This window comes from Phascolarctos cinereus, unplaced genomic scaffold (genome assembly GCF_003287225.1).
Source record: "Phascolarctos cinereus isolate Bilbo 61053 unplaced genomic scaffold, phaCin_HiC Scaffold_2;HRSCAF=192, whole genome shotgun sequence".
Classification (NCBI taxonomy): Eukaryota; Metazoa; Chordata; class Mammalia; order Diprotodontia; family Phascolarctidae; genus Phascolarctos; species Phascolarctos cinereus.
Genome location: NW_027555625.1, coordinates 93,549,987 through 93,572,226, shown reverse-complemented (window position 1 = coordinate 93,572,226; position 22,240 = coordinate 93,549,987). Strand labels below are relative to the sequence as shown.

The 22,240-nt window shown below is 46.1% G+C and overlaps 1 protein-coding gene across 1 annotated transcript in view; it reads right to left on the bottom strand.

Annotated features, from left to right (window-relative positions):
• TTC7A (tetratricopeptide repeat domain 7A) overlaps nt 1–22,240 on the bottom strand; it is a 196,807-nt gene that overhangs the window by 31,204 nt on the left and 143,363 nt on the right. The window contains 4 exon segments of the mRNA XM_021001283.2: nt 3,535–3,669; nt 5,726–5,823; nt 7,241–7,271; nt 7,274–7,356. Of these exon segments, the coding sequence (XP_020856942.1) occupies nt 3,535–3,669; nt 5,726–5,823; nt 7,241–7,271; nt 7,274–7,356 (347 nt within the window).

Below are 22,240 nucleotides of genomic sequence, written 5' to 3'. Positions count from 1 at the left end.
CAAGGAGGAGGAGGATTCTCCCTGTCTCGCTCCAGGGCCACAGAGGGTGGGGTGTGAGAAGGGGGAAAGCACGTGGAGGCAACAGCCCCCTTCAAGACTGGCCTGCCTCAGCCCTGAGACTCTGGGCCCCAGGATGCTAGATTCATACCACCCTAAGTGGCATCAACCTGAACCCCAAGCTAAAGCCATCCTTCCTGAGCAGCAAAAACGAATGGGAAGCTTTGTACCTGGGAGTCTGGGGCACAGGGGTGGAGCATTTCTGAGGGATGGCCCAGAGGATGAGCTTTGTGAAGGGAGGCATGGCTTTCCATCACATCTTTGTAGCCCAGTGCCTTGCACATACTAAATACTTGTTGGATTAAGTTAGAGAGAAGGTGGGAGTGGGTGAAGGAAGGAGACAGACCCCCCCCCCAAAAAAAGAAGGCAAGGCCACTGGAGCAAAAAGTAGACACAAGCTAACTTTGCTAACTACAGAGTGAGTCCACCACTGCCCTCCCAGTGCCCAAACGAGGTAACCACTCATATTCCAGAATTATAAAGGGCTCAAGCTTTCCTCACCCCCCCTTTTCCTTCCTGCAAATATCTGCTCCAGCTGGCTGAGTCATTACAAGGGCCGCAGGGAGGAAGGCTAAGCTACGCAATGCTCTCAGACTCCCAGAGCAGAAAGCTACCCTGGGGAGGACGGAGCCTGGCACAGGTGGGCTAGCCCCCAGTCAGCTCCACTCTGAAGACTCATTCCAGACTCTCAAGGGATGGCGATGGACGCTGTGCTGCTGGTGAGCAATCTCCTGATACTCGTCTTTGGCTACAGAAGGGAGAACGCTGAACAAATCCATCAACCGTGGGTCTGACGGCAAGTCTGGCTTCATCAGAAATCCTGGCATATGAAAGGGTCTAGTTTCTTCCCGAGAAGAACAAGGCTCGTCAAGGTCAAGCCTACTTGTGGAAGGTTCAAATGTACTTCCAGTTACTAATTGGTGGGACCCAGGCCACAGCATTCCTACGGTCAGGCTTGGAAACAGATGTGTCAATAGATACAGATCTTCAGTCTGTGAGCTGTTCAATCCTATTTCAACGGGCCATCGAGCCACGACTCAGCTGCGAAAGCCACATTCCTAAAGCACAAGTCTGAACATGCTACTCCCCTGCTCAAGAAACTTCACTGGCTCCCTTTCATCTCTAGAATCTAAAACAAACACCTCAGGTCTGGCACTTTTAGCCATTCCCAACATGACTCCAAACTACCTTTACAGTCTTCTTATCTTCATATTACTATCCTTTACCCATTCCAAGTCCAGGTGAATTGCCTCTGTCTGTCCCTCACACACAATGCTCCCTCTCCGGCCAAACATGCCTGGAGTAACCTATTTACTCCTTCACGTCTGCCTCTTGGAGTATCTTGTTTCCTTGAAAACAAACCCAGCTCGGGCCACCTCCTACGCTGGCACTTCCTCTTCCCACCCTTCCCTCCCCTCGCCGCCCCAATAACTAGGGCCTCCCACACCTAAATTACCACGCATTTATCTAGTATGTACTTAGATATGTGTGCACGTTCTACATATCACCTCCCCCTCTAGACTGTCAGCTCCTTGGGGGCAGGGAGCCTTCCATTTTTGTCCCTGTACTCCCAGAATCACGCAGGGGATAACAAACACTTAAAAACGCCTGTTGATAGGGGCAGCTAGGTGGTGCAGTGGATAGAGCGCCGGCCCCAAAGTCAGGAGGACCTGAGTTCAAATCCGGCCTCAGACCAAACATGTGACACTTACTAGCTGTGTGACTCTGGGCAAGTCACTTAACCCCAACTGCCTAAAAAAAAAAAGTCTGTTGATACCTGCGCCTCCTCTCCTCCCAACGTTCCTCGTCTTAATAGAGGCAGCAGCTAGGCCTGGACTCAGAAGACCCAGGTTCAAATCTGATCCCAGACACTAGCCGCATGACCCTGGGCAGGTCACTTAACCTCGATCTACCTTAGTTTCCTCAACTGTAAAAGGAGGATAATATTTGTAAAAAGCAATTAACACAATGTCTGGCACACACTAAGTACTTGAAAAAACACTTATTCCCTTCCCTTGTCATGTTAACACTTGGAGATATCACTGCTAACAGGGCTGACTATCTGTCACAGGCTATGATTTTCTGATCCTAGTAATACACCCGTGAAGACTGTGCTTAGATTGGCCACTGCCATCACTGGCTAAAGATTTTTACAGATTTTACATACAGGCAAAATGTGACCCAAAGTGACTTAACCAAGTTAATAACAGCTAGCTAGCATTTCTACAGCACTTACCATGTGCCAGACACTGTGTTAAGTGATTTACAATTATTATTTCATTTGATCGTCATAACGACCCTGGAATGTAGGTGCTTTTATTATCCCCATTTTACAGACAAGGAAACTGAGGCAAATAGGGTTAAGTGACTTGCCCAGGATCACAAAGCTATTAAGTGTCTAAGACAGGATCTGAACTCAGGTCTTCTTGATTCCAGGTCCAGAGTTATTATCCCCATTTTACAGACAAGGAAACTGAGGCAAATAGGGTTAAGTGACTTGCCCAGGATCACAAAGCTATTAAGTGTCTAAGACAGGATCTGAACTCAGGTATTCTTGATTCCAGGTCCAGAGCTCTATCCACTGCACCAGCTACCTGTACCAAGGTCATGTATACATATATAACACACATATAATAAGTGGCAGAACCAGGATTTGAGCCCAGGTCCCTTTCCTTTAGGTCCAATGCTCCTTCCATGATGCCTCCTTAACTATGCCTATCACCAATCATTTTCTCTCTGGGAGAGTTTCACAATTCACTCCATCTCCATCATGCCCATTCTATGTATGGTCTTAAGATGCTACTGGACCACCAGAGGTGCTGTGATGGCTGTTCACAATATTAAAGCGCCTCTTCTCTGTACAGGGATTCTTACTTCATCTCACTAACTTACTACACCCCTGTGAGGCAGGTGGTGGGTGTTGCTGTTCAGTCATTTCAGCTGCATCTGACTCTTTGTGACCCCATTTGGGGTTTCCTTGGCAAAGATACAGGAATGGTTTGCTATTTCTTTCTCCAGCTTATTTTACAGATGAGGAAACTGAGGCACACAGGGTTAAGTGACTTGCCCAGGGCCACACAGCTAGTAAGTGTCTGAGGCCAGATTTGAACTCAGGAAGATGAGTGTTCCTGACTCCAGCTGTGTCCACTGGCTGGCACTTTGTCCGCTGTGCTACTTAGCTGCCTGTGAGGTAGGTAGGGCAGGTATTATCATCTGTACTTGGTGTGAGAAACAGAGACTCAGAGTGCAGGGGATTTGCCTAAGGTCACACAGCAAATTAGTCAGAGCTCTGAGACTTGAATCACTTAGTCCACTTAAGACTTCTGACCAGGTCTTTCCTCCAAGTCAGGTAGGGAACGTGCAGTCCACCCAAACCCATCTTGAGAGCATAGGGGTGCTGACAGCCCAAAGTAGCCAGAATGGAGCCAGGCTGGTGACACTTCCCCAACCTCCCAGCCTCTAAGGCTGGGGACTCACCCGCCTGGAGCCAGATCCTTTCCAAGGTGGTCCACATCTGCATGGGTCCCTGCTTCATGGCTGAGTTGTGCATTGTTAGTTCAGACATGGCCTCCTCCAGTCGGGATGCTGCGATGGAGGAAGCAGCGTGAGAGCCTGCAAGGGAAAGGGAGAGAATAAGCCACGAAGACACAATTACTGGCACAAGGAAGGAAACTGGTCATAGGCTGGGAAAGTGGGTGAACCCCAGCCTCACGTGGGAGTTCTGGTGCCCTTAGGCCATTTCTCATCTACTCTGTACAGATATTCCTCATCTACTTAACTATTTACACGCTGTTTCCCTCATTTGCATGTCAGTTCCTTGAGGGAAGGAACGGTCATTTGCCTTTCTCTGAATCTCCAGCCCTTTGGCACAAGGCCTGCTACATATTGGGGTCTTAAATGCTTCTTGACTGACTGATGTACTAAATCCATCACATAGACATATATACTCATATATAGTGAGTTTAAATCTAACCTTATGATTTAGAAATTATAGGGACCTTCACAGGTCATCCCATCTAATGCCTTCAAAAATGCTTGCTGGTAAGGATGCTCAGACCCAGGAAACTTAAGGGATTTGATCTTAAAGGCCTAACAGTTACAATTCAAGTGTTCTAACTCCACATCCAATGCTTTTTCTACATCATCATGTGTGCTCAGGGGACAAGACCCAACCTGGGTCAACGTTTACAAAGCAATTGAGCAAGTCCATTCATTAGAGTTCATTTGTTGTTTGTTGTGAACAATTACGGAAGTAGCATTCATCAGACACTAAGCTTTTCTTTGACGAGAGCTTCTATTCTGTGATGGCACTGAGGGAGGATGAGATCCTGCTAAGAAATGTAAGACCTCAGAGGAACATACAATACACACACAAACACACACATTTGAAATTCAAGCTCAGTCTCTCTGCCTAGTAACTCAGGAGACATCAGTCCAAACAAACAGATGATCTTACTTGACAACAGAAGTCTACATATAAGCTTAATTAATGACTCTTCTAAGCTAGTTCCTCATTAAAGACAGAAGCTTCAGTTCTGGTATTTAGACATAACGTGTGCATACAGACACACACAGAATGAATATAAAAGTATTGAGTTTGATAGGGAAGGTGCAGAATCAGGTTCATTACTTTATAGTCACACGAAATGTGAACTCTGACATGTTCATTAAGTGGAAAAACAAATAGCCAAAACCATAAACTTCATTATATCCTGCTTATACTTTCCTTGCCATGGGAACCTGCTGATTTTTTTAAAAAAAGGTCTGCCTTAAATACTCAATTAATGAAAATGTCTTTTGTAGTACCTAAGTACCTGACGAATTCAGTACAACTTGCTGTTCATACCAAAGAGCCAAGAATAGCCTTATTTTATTTGTAAAGTTGGCCCTGAGAACAGAAATATAAAAAGAAGCAAAATCCATCACCTTACTAATTGTTCCTCCCTGAACTGGACACCTGCAAGCCTTGAGCCTTAACACACACACCTTTGCCATGTTCACCCTATTTTCTCTTTGCTCTTCCCTCATGTTTCCCAGGAGACGCAGGTACCAATGTGCTCTTATTCCCCTCACCCCTGTCACTGTGCCTTATCTATCTGGAAGAAGTCAGAACACTACTTAACTGGCTCCAAAGACCTACTGAAGCTCCTGGTATTGTGTGGGAACATAATTATCTCAACTTTCAGTGCTCAGAGAGATCCACCTCTAATCTGGTTAAGTGGAAGAGACCTGAACTGGAGGATCAGGACAATGCCCATGACACTACCTAAGTCTATGTCCTAGTTCAAATGCAATTACCAAGGTAGTCCTTAGTGCAGCTCAAGAAGACGGCCACACTCACAATAAATCTCAATGTTTTTCATTTGCTCTTTAAAACTTTTTTCTTTTTCATTATGAAATTAAAAATCATCAACAAACACAAACATTCCAATACATGAAGAAAAAAGATTATACATGAAACCACAAACTTATTCTTCTTACATAAGTATGTTTTTAAAACATATATTAAGTTTAATAAGATACTTGTGTATCCCCACACAACTTTTTTTTTCTTCTGTGAACTTTAAAGTACTTTATTGATGCTCTTTCTTTTCCCTCCCCAATTCACATCCTTCCCCCTTTCTCTGTGCCCTAACCCTAGATGCCGTCATCTCAGTGTTTTTCTTACCTGACTCCTCCTCATAGTTATCAGGCAGGGTCAAATGCATTCCACCTTGCTTCTTCAGCATTGGCACCTCAGTGAGACTGCCATCCTTTTCAGAGCCCCTGGAAAAGAGGGGGTGGGAGTGAAATGGGGAACCTTTCACAGAGGTCAGAAATAGCACTGCCAGGCAGAGTCCTGCTACCACCATGGGCCACATGGCCAAGAGGAAAGGGGCTTAAGAGACAACAGGCCTCAGACCCAGCTCTGCCAGGAACTTGGCGCACACACGTGCACACACACACACACACACCCCACACACACCCTTCTACTGGACATCTCCACTAGGATGTTCTGCGGGCATTTTAAACTCAATGTGTCCTAAAGCAGACTCTTTATCTTCACCATCAAACTTGCCCCTTTCCTTTTCTGACTTCTTTTCTGCTAGGGGGCCACCATTCTCCCAGTCCCCGATGCTGTAAACACGCTGGACATAGTCCTCTCTTTCCTCTTCCTATTGCCCCCACCCCACACTCAATCAGTTAAAAAGTCCTGTCAATTCTACTTCCACAATATTGTACCCATCTGTCCCTTCTTGCGATCACTCTCATCAGGCCTCCACTATCCCTCCCTTCAACTACTGCCATTTGCTTCCTAAATGGCATGCACGCCTCTCTGCTGACAGATTAATCTTCCTAATGTACAACTCTAATTACATCACCCTACTCTTAAAAACCCTCAACAGCTCCTCACTCCCTTCTGGATAAAATGAAACCTCCTGAGCGGAATATTTAAGCACAATACGGTTCTAACTCATCCTTCCAGCTGCCTCTTGCTTTTCCAGTTCCTGTTCCTAGGCCGGGGGCTCTTAACTTTTGCTGTGTCATGAACCTCCACTGGTAGGCTGGTGAAAAACCTATGGACCCCTTTCTCAGAAGAATGTTTTCAAATGCTTAAAATATAATTCATAGGATTATCTAGGAAACCAATTATATTGAAATGCAGTTAACCAAAATATTTTTTAAAAACAAGCACATGGATCTGAAGTTAGTCAAGGACTAGACTCTTCATTATTCCCCACATTTCTTCATGTTTTCCTACTTCCATGCCTGTACTCACACGAGGACCTATACCTGGTATGTCCTCCCTAAACTCTCTCTGTGGAACTCCTAACCTCTGTTTCAAGGCCTAGCTCGAATGCTCTTCCTTCCGTGAGCTCTTCTTCAGTTCTCTCTTCCCCCAGCCAGAGATCGGTCTTTTTTATCTGTGCCCTGCTGTGTCAGCCTGGTTTCATGTCATCATTATTTTCGTGGAACCTCAGAAGGAACTGAGGGGTCATCTACCGCAGCCTTTTCCCGAACAGGAATCCCTGCCACAGTAACCACCAGAGGCAACCCCTTCTCCCCTTCCCTGCTAGACTGAAGGCAGCCGGCCTCATCTTCCCAATCTCTGCATCTCCTCAGTATACACCAAGTGCTGCAGTACACAGTGAACTGACCCCATCACCCCGTGCTGTCCCCTCCCACCAGCCCCCCAGACTACCCGGGCAGAGAGATACTGTGCAAAGACTGCACACATGCAGCATGTTTCTGCAGGTCACGAGAGCCTCGTCCGGGCCTTTATAGACACGTTCTAGCTTTGCCTTGGTGAACATCACGCTGTAGAGAGAAAGAGAACCTACATGGAGCTTCCAGACCGTCCCAAACAAGCCATCAGAACCAACCCCCCTCCCCCAATACCTTTCTAGATATAGATAGCATTTTCCATTTCCGCTGGAATTGTCTTGGATCATTGCATTGCTGAGAAGCCCTAGGTCTATCAAAGTTAGTCCTCGCACAATATTGTTGTTTTACATATGACATTCTCTTAGTTCTGCTCACTTCACTCAGCATCAGTTCATGTAAGTCTTTCCAGGTTTTTCTGATATCCTCCTGCTCATCATTTCTTATGGAACTTATATAATCCATTACATTCATGTAACACAGGTTGCTCAGCCGTTCCCCAACTGGTAGGAATTCCCTCAATTTCCAATTCTTTGCCACCACAAAAAGAGTTGCTATAAGTATTTTTGTACATGCGGTTCCTTTTCCCTTTTTTATGATCTCTTTGGGATATAAACTGAGAAGTGCTAATGCTGGATCAAACAAAGGTTATGCACAGTTTTATAGCCCTTTGGGCATAGTTCCAATTGCTCTGCAGAATGGGGATAGTTGCAACTCACAACAGTGCATTTGTTCAATTTTCACATCTTCTCCAACATTTATCATTTTTCCTGTTTTGTCATATTAGCCAATCTGATAGGTGTGATGTGATACCTCAGAGTTGTGTTAATTTGTATTTCTCTAATCAATAGTGATTTAGAGCATTTTTTCCATATGAGTACAGAAAACTTTAATTTCTTCATCTGAAAACTGCCTGTTCACATACTTTGATCATTTATCAACTGGGGAATGACTTGTAAGCTTTATAAACTGGACTCAGTTCTCTCTGTATTTTAGAAATGAGGCCTTCATCAGAGACACCGGCTATAAAAATTGTTTCCTGGCTTTATACTTCCCTTCTAGTCTTGGTTGCATTGGCTTTGTAATCAAAATTATTCAATTTGCATTTCATAATGTTCTCTATCTTGTTTGGTCATAAATTCTTCTGCAAGAACCACCTTCTTATAAGAGCCCTCTCTGATTCCAGCTGCTAGCGTACTTCCTTCCGAGCTATGTTGTATTTAACTACTTTGTACTTCTGCTGTAATATATGTACTTGTCTCCTCCCTTTAGAATGTAAGCTCTTTGAGGGCAAGGATTATCATTTGAATTCTCAGTGTGTAGAACAGAGCCTGCCATGTAGCTGGTACTTAATAAATGATTATTGGTTCTTTGTTATTATTCTTTAGATCGCTGTCAGGATGATTTTACTTACACACAGATCTGGTCATGTTAATACTCAGCTTAACATTTTCCAAGGGTTCCTTGTTATCTATAGACTAACATCCAAATTCTTCTGCTTTGACACGTAGGCCCTTCCCTGAGCTGGTGGCCTCTGCAACCCCATTTCTGGAGGCTTCCATGAATTTGACGCTGTGGCCAGCCTCGTCTGCCCCATGAACAGCACTGTACTTCTCAAGTTCTCTCCTTCCCCCTTGGTTGAACCTGCCCACCCTTTAACGTTCAACCAATTTCCATGCCTTAATTAAGGAAGCTTTCCATGCTCCCTCTGGCAGGTAATGACCAACCCTCCAACCTCAAGTAACACGTTTTCTAACTCTCTAATGTGCATCTTGTGTATCATGGTTATTCGTGTTAATGTCTTTTTCTTCCAATAGAATGTAAGTGCCTTATCTAAATTCTGAATCTCCTTCAGAGTTTATAGCATAGTACCCTGCTCACTATGCCCATCGTATTTTCAATACTGTGTTATTGCTGTATTGTTCCCAATACTTCAGCAAAAGGCCAGCTGGTAACATGCCAGAAAGCCAGTGCCCCACGTGTGGGTTCTTGTTTCCTTAGAACCCATCTCCCCTGTTGTTCTGTGACTTTTTCATTCCCCTTTAAAGAGGTCAGTGGTGTTGCCTGTCTTATCTTACCTGCCCTCTTTGGACTAAAACCTGTGGCAATGGCTGCCCCTCTTCTTCCAAAGGGGAAAATGTCAGACTGTTGGAAACCTGACCCTTGATATTCCTGCTCTTTTATTTCAAAAGCTTTCACCTCTCAACCTGTGTTTTGTTGGAGGGGGCGCCATGGGGAAGAGAGGAGGGGAAATGGAGGGGTACACAGACATTAAGTTTATGGGGCCAGATTTGAACTTGATTCTTCCTGAAGCCACGCCCGGACATGACAGCATCACCTAGCTGCCTCTGAGGCAGCACTTGAACCCAGGTCTTCTAGATTCAAAGGCTAATTACCTATCACACCATCCTGCCTCTTATCATAATACAATATAGACTATAATTGTTTCACAGGGCAGTTGAGAAGGGTTTCATGAATTCAATTAAGAAGCTAATAGTTCTAAAGGTTTACTGTGTGCAGAGCCCCTGCTGGGAATCTGGGGATAGCTGGATGAGGAAGTTAGGACAAGACAAACCCTTGCTCTCATGGAACTTATGGTCTAGGAGGAGGCAGACAAGTAACTGGAGCTCCAAATAACGCATTCTCAGCACATCAGAAAGGTCTCCAGAGAGGGCCACCTAAGGGTCAGTGCTAATTTCTAAAGGGCAGGCAGAATTTAAGGGGAGGACGGAGCTCAGTGTGAGGGGAAGTGATGAGAAATAGGCCTGGGTCCAGTCGGAGGGAAAGAGTGAAAGGGGGACCTGCTGCTGGAAAACTTGAGAGGGTCAAAGAAGCTTATTAACGTTTCCCCTCAGCTCCTCAAAAACCGCTGGGGCAACGGGGATTAGAGTCTGCTTCCTGCAGCTGGTGTCCTCAGCTTGGTGACTAAGGGCTGGGCTATCTCCCCCAGGGACTATTTCCTGGATTCGGCCGGCTGGCCTCACAGCATTCCTCCTGTGACCCTGGCAAGCCATTCCCTTCCCATGGCTCGCTGGGACCCCTCTCCTCCACTCTGCTTTTTCCATTCTGCCATTCTGAGCTCCCACGCTAGTTGGTTCAGAGAGGGCCTGACTCAACATGACTCGTCCCAGGCCTGATCTCCCGGCTGGTCAGTGCAGCGCCAGGACACTGGCTCGGCCACAGCATGAAGGGCCCAGACCGGACGAAGGCAGCTGAGCAATGTGCCAGGTACAGGGATCACTGCAAGCCGAGCCCATGTCAGAAGCTACTTTTCTGTAGGCAGGCTGGGGCCTCGCTGCTGAAATTCCATTAGCATGAGTGACCCAAGAGAGGAATTTCTCAAGTGAACCACATCCCTGGCCTGCTGGAGCACGTGCTTATCCTGTAGGCCATTCAAACACGCTGTTCTCTCGCATTATCCCTGACTCTCTGACCCTGGAGAAATGCAGATTAGCTTGTGAATACATTCCATCTCTCTCTCTCTCCAACACATTTTTTAGCTCAGTACCCCAGGAAGTAGGAATGATTTATTATTCTTTGTACACAAGATGACATCTTCAACCTAGCACTGATAAGACATGTACCCTTGAGCTACTATGCCTCCAAGAATGAGAAAGGCTGGTGGGAGCTTTCCCCTCTTCCACGGAAGGGACCTTTTACGGATTCAGTCCAAGCGCCACCTTGAAGGTTTCCCTGCTATTCTTCCTTCCTCAGGTGGCCCTGTACTTCACTGGTCTATCAATGTGTTTGTGGATGTGGATGTTGCCTGGGACACAGCAGGAGCTTCATGACATGTTTGTTGATTATTACCCCAGCACTTTGTGACTGCTGAAGGTAAGAGTCTGTGGCCAGCCAATAGTGTGGGATTTTTGTCCTTGTATATAAGTAACTAGTTCACACAGGAATTCAAAGCTATGATTCAGCCTCACGAGCACTTTCTTCTAACATATTGGGTTCTTCCTGGACACGAATGTTGGTCATTTTTAGTCATTACTCATGGTCCAACTCAAGTCTCATCTACTGAAAGGCAGTTTAGTGGATCTGGAGACCAAGAATGACTTGGTCCAACCCCAGCTCTGCTCCTCCTGTCTTCAGTTTGCCAGGCCATCTTACCATCTGCTGACCACTGCTGACCCGTTCCTCCCCACCTGGGCCAGGACATGAGAAATCCACACTGGGGTATGCCAAAATCCATGCCTTAAGTCCCTGAATTAATCCACTTATTTTGAGAGTTCCCATCCCAGGCTCCAAACCCAAGGACTAGTGACCAAGTCATCAATGAGCATTTATGAAATGACTACATGTCAGGCGTTACATTAAGCAGAGGATAGAACGAAAGGCAAGAGATAGCTTCTGCTCTCAAGATACTCAACCTGAGTGACTGAGTACACAGTGGCTTCCTCAGCCTGCTCTTCCCTACTAGCTGGCCCCTAGATACCAGGCTATGCTTCAGCTTTATACCTCACTGAGCCATCCACCCAGGTAATCCCTGCCCTCCGGCTCCAACCTTCCACGTTCTTAAACAAAACTCCCTGCCTTGCCCCTCGTGGTCCATCCCCAGCTCCTAACATGGCCTGTGGCACACAGTTAGCACTTCATATACACTCTTTTCCATTCATTCCTTCTTGTGACACTGGGCAAGTAGTCAACCTGCCTGGCCTCAGTTTCCTCATATATACAACAAAATGGTTGGGCCAGACGATCTCCAAGGTCCCTTCTAGCTTAAATGGATGATTCTGTGCCAGGATGCCCTTCTTGACCCATCGAGGCAGGAAGCTGCCTCACTGCTGCGTCTCTCATGCTGGGCTCTTTTAGCATTTCACTTTCCCAGCTAGATTGTAAACCTGTATTCCAGGCCAAAGTTAAGGTCTAGGTCAAGATGAGTGTCTTACTCTTCTTTGCACCCCCAAGATGTCCAGCACAGGACTAGGCACACAGCAAATACTCACTGAGTGAATGAATGAACGAATCAGAATGACAAACATCTGCCCATGTTAGGCATCCTCCACCGCCCTGTGAGATCATCATCATTTTCCACTGGGGAGGATGGAGGGGGAGAGGGGAATGCGGATCCTTCATTATTCATGAGTTCAGCACAGAATGGAATAATTTACTAAGAAAAGACCCTCTGATCTTTACACAGCAAGCAGGGCACTGACACATTTCGGTCTTTTAAGCAGTTTGAAAGGTCTCTTTCAGAAGCGGTGCCTTTGGGACTAGGAGGACAACCCTCAGTTGCCATAACCCTGCCTAACAACCAGTGGGGTACTCCTCCTGAGGTCAGCTGCCAGAGCAGGGCCAAGGTGAGGTCTGGGGAACTCTCTGAAGGCTGGGCTCTACAGGGCAAATTCAACAAAGTGCCTACTCTGGGGGCACAAAGACAAAAAAACTCAACACTCCCTGCCCTCCAGGACTTGGGGGGAGGGGGACCTAACCCGCACACAAGCAAATAAATACGAAAGGGTTGGCTAGGATCTAGGCTTGAGGTTTCAGGGCTACAGGGAACCCCTAGCTGAGGAACCCCTAACTTGTGCTAATGGGGGTCAGAACCTTCTCTTAGACAGCTGCCTAAAGAACTGAGAGGTTCAAGTGACTCACTGAGGGTCACATCACATGTATTTGTCTGAGACAGGATTTGCTGGATTTAGATTCAAGAGAGATCTGAATTCAAATCCTTCCTCAGACACTTACTAGCTGTGTGACCCAGTTCAGGTTGCTTAACTTCCTTCAGGCTCAAGTTTCCTTATCTGTAAAATGGGGATGTTAGTGCCTACCTGCCAGGGTAGTTGTGAAGACCAAGTGAGTATGACATATAAAGCACTCTGCAAATATACATATGTACATACATACATACATACGTATACATATATAGATATATAGATAGATAGATAAATTTTTTTTTGAGTGAGGCAATGGGGTTAAATGAGTTGCCTAGGGTCACACAGTTATCTTGTGTCTGAGGCCAGATTTGAACTCAGGTCTTCTTGACTTCAGGACCAGTACTCTACCCACTGCACCACCTAGCTGCCCTAGAACTTTGCAAATCATAAAGTGACATAGAAATATACTAGCTATTATTATTATTCCTCATGGTTCTGGGGCCAGACTCTAACCACCTAAACATTCTGCTTTTCTAAACGCAAACACCACAAAAAATCATATGAAGTCATTCCAAGAGGAGGTGAGATCAGATTAGGAGATCTCTGCACAGAAGGATTTTGCAGGGTGGAGCTAAGGAAGAAGCATTCCAGATGTGGGAGATCACTTAGGTAAAGGTACAGAACTGAGTGATGGAATGCAGCATGTGGGGCAAGGTGGGCGGACCAGTCTGGCTGGAAGGGAGGCCAAAGGTGAGAGTGGTGCAGTCAGCAGCCCTCCTGAGAGAGCAGGGACACAGACTCCTCCTGACCTCTGGAGGCCAGTGACACTGGGGACTTCTGCTGTACTGACAGAATGACTTCATTCATGGCCTTCACCTTCTTCCACCCAAATGTAATCATCCTTCTTCCTAACTTTTGTTCCATGTGGATGGTTCTGAATAACGCGCTGTGAGGGAGGAGACTTTTATCTTCACTTTTTGTCTTGGTGTGTGGTGGGTGGATGGAAGGGTTGGAGAAGGGAAGGATGGGAGGAGTTTGGGAGAAGACAGCCAATCGAATCCTTATGTATTAATAACAGCTAGCATTTATATAGCACTTTACAAATTCTACCTCATTTTACCTAAGCAATAACCCTGGGGAGCAGAGGGAGACAGAGGTGCTATTATTATCCCCATTTTACAGATGCAGGCAGAGGGAAAGGGACTTGCCCAGGGTCACACAGCTACTAAGTGTCTGAGGGAGGTTGTGAATTCAGGTCTAGCACTCTACCCACAGAGGCAGTTGCTATGTGCTCAGCTCTGTACCAGTATTATGGGGAATGAGGAGAAGGCTACAACACAGCCCCTCAAGGAACTTATGGTTTAATTAGGGAGATAAGACCGAAGAGCTAAGATACTTGTGCTCATTTGCATATGATGGACTTTTTCAATATGTTGATTAGTTTTTTTGAATATTTGTTCTCTTCTTTATTTTTTCTTCTTTATTATAAGGGATGGCTCTCTGGGAGGGAATGTAGGGGGATATGTAGGTGATGTAAAATCAAAAGATAGCAATAAAACCTATTTTTAAAAAAAAGAGACCTGTGTTGTCCAAGAGTCCAAGCTCTGCATGGTGCAGCTGAAAGAACATTAGATTTAAAATCAAAGGAGCTGAGATCCAGTGCCACCTGGGGCTACCTGTGTGACCCTGATGATGTCATCTACCCTCTGCAGGCTATGGTTTCTTTCTCCATAAGACGAGGGCTGGACTGAGGGCTCTCCACCTGGGATCTGTGAACTTTAAAAGGATATTTCGACAACTGTACTTTGCTATGACTGGTTTCTTTTGTCATGCTAGGTGCTTTTTGGTGCATTTAAGAACATCCCTGTGAGAAGGGGCCCAGCGGCTCCACCAGACTGCAGCCAAAGGGGCCTTGAGACAAACAAGGGACTCTGGACTACATGATCTCCAGCGTCTCTTCCAGCTCCAAATCCCACGATCCCACTAATTCTCTGTGCGGCTGTAAACCGTCTGAGCTTTAGTTTCCAGGTCTCTAACACAGCGGTAGTAATCACTGCTCTGCCTGCCTCCCAGACAGCCTGTGAGGCTGGGCTAAGAAAGTGCATGGGAAAGCACCATGAAATGTGGTGCGATACAGACTTGAGGCAACATTGAGAAGGATGCTGGACCAAACTGCCCCCACCCTCCTGGAGAATGTGGTCTGCACTCTGCCGATGCTGCTCGCCCTGACTTGGAGGGACGTGGGGGCTGAGGAAGTGGCAGAGGGGAAGGAAGTCCTGGGAGAGGGCATCTGGTTCAGACCCATCTGAACACTTGGAGAGGGTCAACGGCAGCTTCCTGACCCTTCTTCCTGCAGGGCTACCGAGAGGGGCTTTTCCCAAAAAGCTCCTCAAGAGAGGACTGCACTGTTTCAGAGGAGGCAAGCAGCAGGCCAGCATTGATCTTACATGGAGATTTGCCAGACCAGAGCCTGTTTATGTGAAGCAAAGCACACCCTGAGGAGACAGATAGCATAACACCTTTACCCTCTAGCCACACTAACTTTATTACGAATTGTTTTTCCATTCTCTGGGTCCTGGTTCTAAGAGGCACCAACACAGCTTCTAATGCCAAACATCTTGGTCACGAGCCTATCGTCCCAAAAGATAAGAGAGCTAGGGTTGTCTCCCACAAACCCAGAAAGAAACATTGGAGGTTTGAGCAAGCAAATGGTTACTTTTCTATTAGTAGCAGAGGTTTGAAGGAGCAGAGCTTGTGCTCTAGAAAGGACCTCAGAGGGCATCTAGCACGCCCCTCTCATGTTAGAGGTGAGGGAAGGGAAGGGACTCATCCAAGGTCTCATAAGCACTAAGCGTCCACCCATCAACAAGTATTTATCAGGCACCAAAGACTGCCTGGCATTGTGCAAGGAGCTGAAGATTCAAATACAAAGAATGAAATGGCCTCCATTCCCAAGGAGGGGACAAACACTCCTACAGGGTCATTTGGGAAAGGGTGGAAATCGCTTCATCCTGAAGGAAGAGAGGGAGCTAAGGAAGGAGCGCCCGACAAGTATGGGGGATGGCCAGGGCAAAGGCAGAGACAAGAGACAGAGCCTCCATCGTGGGAGAGTGACAGAGAGGAGGCCTCCCGGGCTGGATCACAATGGGAGAGGAGGCTGGAGGGATAGACTGGAGCTGGGTGGCGCAGGGCTTGAAGAGCTAACAGGAGTTTATGGGAAGTCACTGGGGTTGAGTGAGCGGGGGGTGGTGCTTTGCCCAAGGAAAATCACTTTGGCAGCAGTATGGAGGATAAACGGGGCAGGGAGAGACCATTGTTGGGGGAGAAATAGCGAGGTACAATGACTGACTGGATAGGTAGGGTGCGGGGAGTGACAAGCTGAGGATAATGCCAAAATTAAAACTACCAGGATGGTACCTTCAACAGCAACAGGGAAATGTGGACACAGGGTAGGCTTGAGGGGAAAAATCTAGTTTGAGATGTTCAACAGGCAATTTGTGACATGGGACTGAACCTCAGTAGGGAGTAAACTTGGACATATAGATCTGGGAGTCATCTACATGGAGATAATGAGTAAATCCACAGGGCCCCTTCCACTGTACCATGCTGCTATCCATAATGGCAGAGAGATGGAGAGTGCGTTTGAGGAAGAAAGTGAGTTAGTGATTAGTCAGAACATAGCCAGGCTCCTTTTCTTCTTCCAGATTAATCAACCTTCAAGGGCTCTCTTGTGTGCCTGGCCCTCAGCTAAGCACTCTGGGGAGACAGCAGAGGAGTTTGTGATCACCACCAGACTTCCTTCCTTCTCTACAGTCCAAAAGCACCTACTGTGTGTACCACACACTTTGGCATTAATGATACCTCCTTGTACTGTTTTCTTTTTCCTCAATGCAATTTTAAACCAAGTGTGGGCAGGAATGGTAGCCTCTTATGGCCTTCACAGAACTTGGCACAGACAGGGCAGGCTATGTAGACTAAGTGTTCAAGTAAATCTTTCTTGAATGAACCTGAAGACAGATTGAAAATGCCCTTCTCTCGACCCCCAGCACGGACTAACAGTAACCAGAGCCTCTGCGCCAGGCATCTTCCCCTCCTGGAGGGACAGAAAAGACAGTGAATCAAGTCTCTCTTTCTCCTTGTTACAGAATGTCCTTGCCTTGGGTACATGCTCCAGGAAGCAAAGGCAGAGCCCTCTGTAGGAATGCATGAGTTGGAGGCAGCTTTGCACGGTCCCTGCTCTCTCCCTTCTCTCCTTGTTGAGCCCCGCTGGGCTCCATTCCTACTGAGGTCCTAGAACACTAATTGTATGTCCAAAAGATTAAGGCTTGGAGTCCTTCCCATTAGAGGCAAAGAGAGATGATTGCTTTTCCTTGTTCAGAACCTTAAATTTGGGAAAGCCTACGCTTTTCCAAAAACTTTTATTATTTTTATTTGCAAAAGGAAGACCCCTCAAGCCAGGGTAGAAGACATATTTAACATGGAATCCTAGAGCCAGTGATGGGTCATGCAGTCCTCTCCCTGTCTCTGGGTACCACAGAGTCCTACTGCCTCTTCTGTTGCCTTTACTACTCTCTCTTGATTTTTATCCAGTCATTAAAGCATGGCTTGTCTTCAGGGAGTGGCAAAGGGTGTAGGTTAGCAGAATAAACAGCAGGAGTGGGAAAAATACTGAATTTGGAAAAAGAACACATGGATTTGAGGTACATCTCTGCTTTGCTACTGTCAGACCTCAGGCAAGCCAGAGAGGCATAATGGTGGGCAGGGCCTGATTAACTAAAGGTGTGGTAACAGTGAACAGAGGGCTGAATTTGGAGGCGAAGGACCTGGATTCACATCCCTGCTCTGCTGCTTTTCCTTAATGTGACCTAGACCGAGTTACGACATCTCTGGGTCTCAGCTTCCTCTTCTGTAAAATGAGAGAACCTAGTTCTCCTCCAGCTGTAAAGCTATGATTCTATGATCCCATGACTCAGCCTGCATAGGGGAATCCTGCACAGACATCTTCAGTTTATCCTAAAACTATTCATGCTCACTCACTGACTTGCTGAAATCCTATCCATCTTTCAAGATTCAATTCGAAACTACCATCTTCCTTGACTGCCCAGCTGGAAATCATCGTTGTCTTCTTAGACCACTTCACAGAGTACTTTGTATTAAAGACTGTGAGTTCTTTGGGAGCAAGGACTGGATCACAACTCACTTCACGAGGCTGCTGTAAGGAAAGGCAACTGCCTCTCTCCTTCATGTTTCACATGTAGCAGGCCCCTAATAAGTGTTAAATTTGGGGTGCTTCTTTTTGCTTTTATACATGGCCTTTGATCTGGAGGACCCTCTGGGGCTGGTTATATGATACCACTTACATGATAAAAGCAGTGGCCTTGGAGAGACGGAAGGGGAGGAGATAACCCAAATCCACATCCTGCTTTGGCTCACCTCATCTTGCTGGTCTTCTGTTTCTTCACTAAAATCAAGAGCTGGCATCAATATAATTGGGGAGACAGCGAGACAATCGTCCTAAAGGATCTGAGGTTTCTTCTAGATTTAAATCCTATAATCCTTCCTTTATTGATGATAACAGTAATTGACATTTAAATAGTGGCTTAATACTTCAGAGTGGTTTATATATATTATCTCATTTGCACCTCTGAGTAATCCTGTAAAGCAGGGTTTATTGTTATTTTCCCATTTGAGAGATGAGGAAATGAAGGGTCAGAGAAGTGAAGTGACTTGTCCTGAGTCATACAGCTAAGTTGCTGGGATTCAGTCCCAGGACTAAGTCCACTACATCACACCACCGATCAGAATGCTTTCTGGATTACTCACTTAGCAACCACTAACTAAGCATCTATTGTCGGGAGGACCTGTAAAGGCCCTCGGAAAAATGCTGATCAGTAACAGTGTGGCCAAGATGTAGGGACGGCCCAATCAATCAAGAAACAAGTATTTACTACGCACTTCTATGACTAGCCCTGTGCTGGGTGTTTGTGGGAGACCAAAAATAAGAGGCGCGATTCCTCAGCCCTCGAGGAAGTTACCTTTTCACTGGAATGACAGAACAGAAATGCAGCACACAGACTATGGCCAGTGAAATGGCAGGCTCTGTGAATATACTACTGGAACACAGAGAAGGGAGGGAGAATAAGCCAAGGCGGTTTCAAGGAAGACCTGATATGACTTACATTAGGTCTTGGAGAATGAGGTGGATTTAGGTAAGCTAAGAGGGCAGGAGGGGTGGGGGGTGTGGGTGTGGGTGTGGGTTGGGAGGCAGGACAGCGAGATCAGCCCAACCAGAAAAGAGGGTCCACTCTGGGGAGATTAAGAGGAACACCATGCCATGGAGATTGGCATGGCTAGCCAAGCAATCACACCACTCCCACCCTTAGGATGTCATACACTAGACCTCATTAGACAATGACTCACTGAACTGCAAAGCCCCAAACTTCTGCCAGAAATGTCAGCACTCCAGGTTACCCAGCATTCCTCTAAATGCAGCCCATTTTGGAAAGACTCAATGGGAAGAATCAGCTGATTAAGCCCAGGCCTGGTCTCTCAGGGGGTGTTATTTTTAAGTAACTGTAATGTGAATAATCTTTGAAATGGAAAAGACTAGCCAAAGCTCCACTAATTTCCTGACGAATTATTCCACTAAGAAGGACATGTCCAGTAAGTAATTCAGCCCATCTCAGCAGGGTACAAGCAATGGAATTTAGGAATCTCTTCCCAAACACCGAGCTGAGTAAATGGATCCTACCTGATCAGGTCAGCTCTTCTTAGCCCCTCAAACCACATGATTTTTACTTGGGTCTGTAGGTTTACGTTACCCCCATTTCTCTTAATCCTTTAATGTTCACTCTGCTCTTCTACATCTTCATTAATTCATTTAATGTGATATGATTCTGAGGCTTTAAAAGAAAACCCCATAAACCCCAAAGCTTCAACTCCTCAAGTGAGTTCTTTCTTTTTTATTTACAAGGTTCTGATCGAGGGAGAACAGCATTGTTATTAATCCAAATAAAATCCACAGATACCACTCCCCAGGCATGTGGGCTGGTTGGGGGTGTCAGCAGTACTTCTCATCAAAGCTCATGGACAGCTGCAGTAGAAGTTCTTAAAAGCAACTTAGGGGCAGCTAGATGGCGCAGTGGATACAGCCTTGGCCTTGGATTCAGGAGGACCTGAGTTCAAATCCGGTCTCGGACACATACCACTTACTAGCTGTGTGACCCTGGGCAAGTCACTTAACCCCACTGCCTAGCCAAAAACCAAAAGCAACTTAACTAAGTTCTTGGGCGTTTGTAACAATCTCCAGCTTTACTTCCACTAAAAAGATCACTAAGCTTAGGCTTCATAACACTTATCAGGGGTCTAAGAGCACGAGGCAGAGGGTGGTATCATCAGAGGGGAGGATGAAGATCACTAAAAGTTCAGGATACAACTCCCACCAGGTTAGGGGGTCTAACCTATATGCTGGAGACACCAATGGAGGACTGAAACTGAGGGAAATTCTGTTTGAGACATCTGGAGAATTCCTTTCAGGTACAACTAGTGACTTGTTTTCTCTAGTAATTCCTTTTTTTTAAGTCTCAGTTACCTATACTTGACTCTAAATATGAGCTCCCAGAGCATAGGAACTATGTTTTAACAAATTCTGAGCAAAGCCAAGCAGAGTTCCGTCCAGGGGAGGTGTTCAATGAAGAACTAAGGAAAAAACTTAGCAAAGCTAAATTGGCTGATGAATACGGACCCTTGGGAGAAAAAAGACATGGGGATGGCATATATGAAAAATCTAGCTGAAGGCTGCTGTCTTCATTAAGATCATAAGTAGTCAAAACGGTGGCTTGGCTGGGCCTAGCAAAGTACAAATTATATTTCAGTTCACTCTTGTGTTATCAATGCTAATGACCAAGGATATCAACGTTTTAAATATCCATCTGATGCGCTATGATGTTCATCAAGTTCCACAAAGGTAGAATCTGAGATACAATGAGTAATGTCCTGGGACTCAAAACGCCCATGTTCTAGACCTAAATGATACTGATGAGTCATGTAGCACCTTGGGCAAATGGCTCTCTGGGTCTCAGTTTTTTTTGTTTTTAGAATGAGGAAGGTTTGGATTGGAGCATCTCTATGGCCTCTTCCAACTCTAGATTCAGTGACCTATCATCAACTACTCATTTCTGGTTGGTAGATTTTAGTAATACAGATAAAGCATCAACAAGCGAAAACAAAGAAAGGGCCGAGTCTCCTGCCCTTCAAGTCCACCACAAGGCCTCAAATGACTTTGGAAGAGCTTTGGGTCCTGCTAATGCCAAGGCGTCAAACAATTTCCAAAACAGTTTGGGTTTCTGGGGGAGATAGATGCAGCATTCCCTGGTTTGTTTACACCTCTCCAGATCTGGCCTGATAGCCATGATATTCAGGCTCGAGAGCATCTTTCTGCAGAGGTCCCTTATACCAGGTCCAATGGAGTTTCGATCCCCTTAGGACCCAAGCTTGGGTTGAAACCCTCAGGGGTGCCCCAGGGAGAGACAGAAGGGCGGGAGAAGAAAAACAATGTGCATTCCAAACGCCCTGTCACTGGGCTTTCAAAACTGATATGGCAGATTTCCAGCCCTGCCGGGCAGAATCGGTGACTGATGGGCTGTTTATTGGAAAGCTCCCCTCATTGGCTGGAGAACTTTGTTTGGTTACCATAGAGATCTCCACTACAAGGGCCCTGACTAAAGTGTGAGGAATCTGTTACTTAAAACCACCACCACACAGGTCCTGCTGGCTTCAGGAATGAGCCATCAGCTCATTTTCACTTGGCCTGTGTTTCTGCCTCCCCCAGGCCTAGGCCTTCCTCTAATACCCCCCCTCCCAATTATTCCCTAAAAATCTGAAAAACAAAGAAGAGTGAGGCCAACTCTAACCTTCGAGTAAACAGTGTCTGGCTGTCTTCCTGCCCTTTTGGCCTAGTATATAGTCCGTGAGCCTAAAAGATAAGGCTGCTCTCACTGCTGGCACCCCTACGCAGGCAAAGAACCAGGCCCTCAGGGGGCATATGTAGGGCTGCCTGGCCAAATGTTTCATGGGCTTAGTTGGTAGCCTACAGGATTTCAGGAAGCAGTGCTGGGGGTGTCTGGTTCCCATCAAGCCAGGTTCACACTGTACCCTAAGGGACCATCAATCTTTGTCTCATCACGTTTTTGGTTTGGTTTCTTTTCTTTTTTTTTTTTTTGCTGTTGTTTTTTACACCAGCTTCATTTGCTAAAGGTCAACCCACAGCATGGAAATCCAGATCCTCTTTCCTCTGCCCTCTCTCTAATCCCTGAATTTAGGAGGATTTTCAGAAGAACAAGTCCACAAAAGCCATATCTCTCACCAGGAGTTTCAAAACTTATTTTACATGAACAAGAATCTCTTGCCCGTGAGACTCTGCTCCCCAGCTTCGCAGAGGC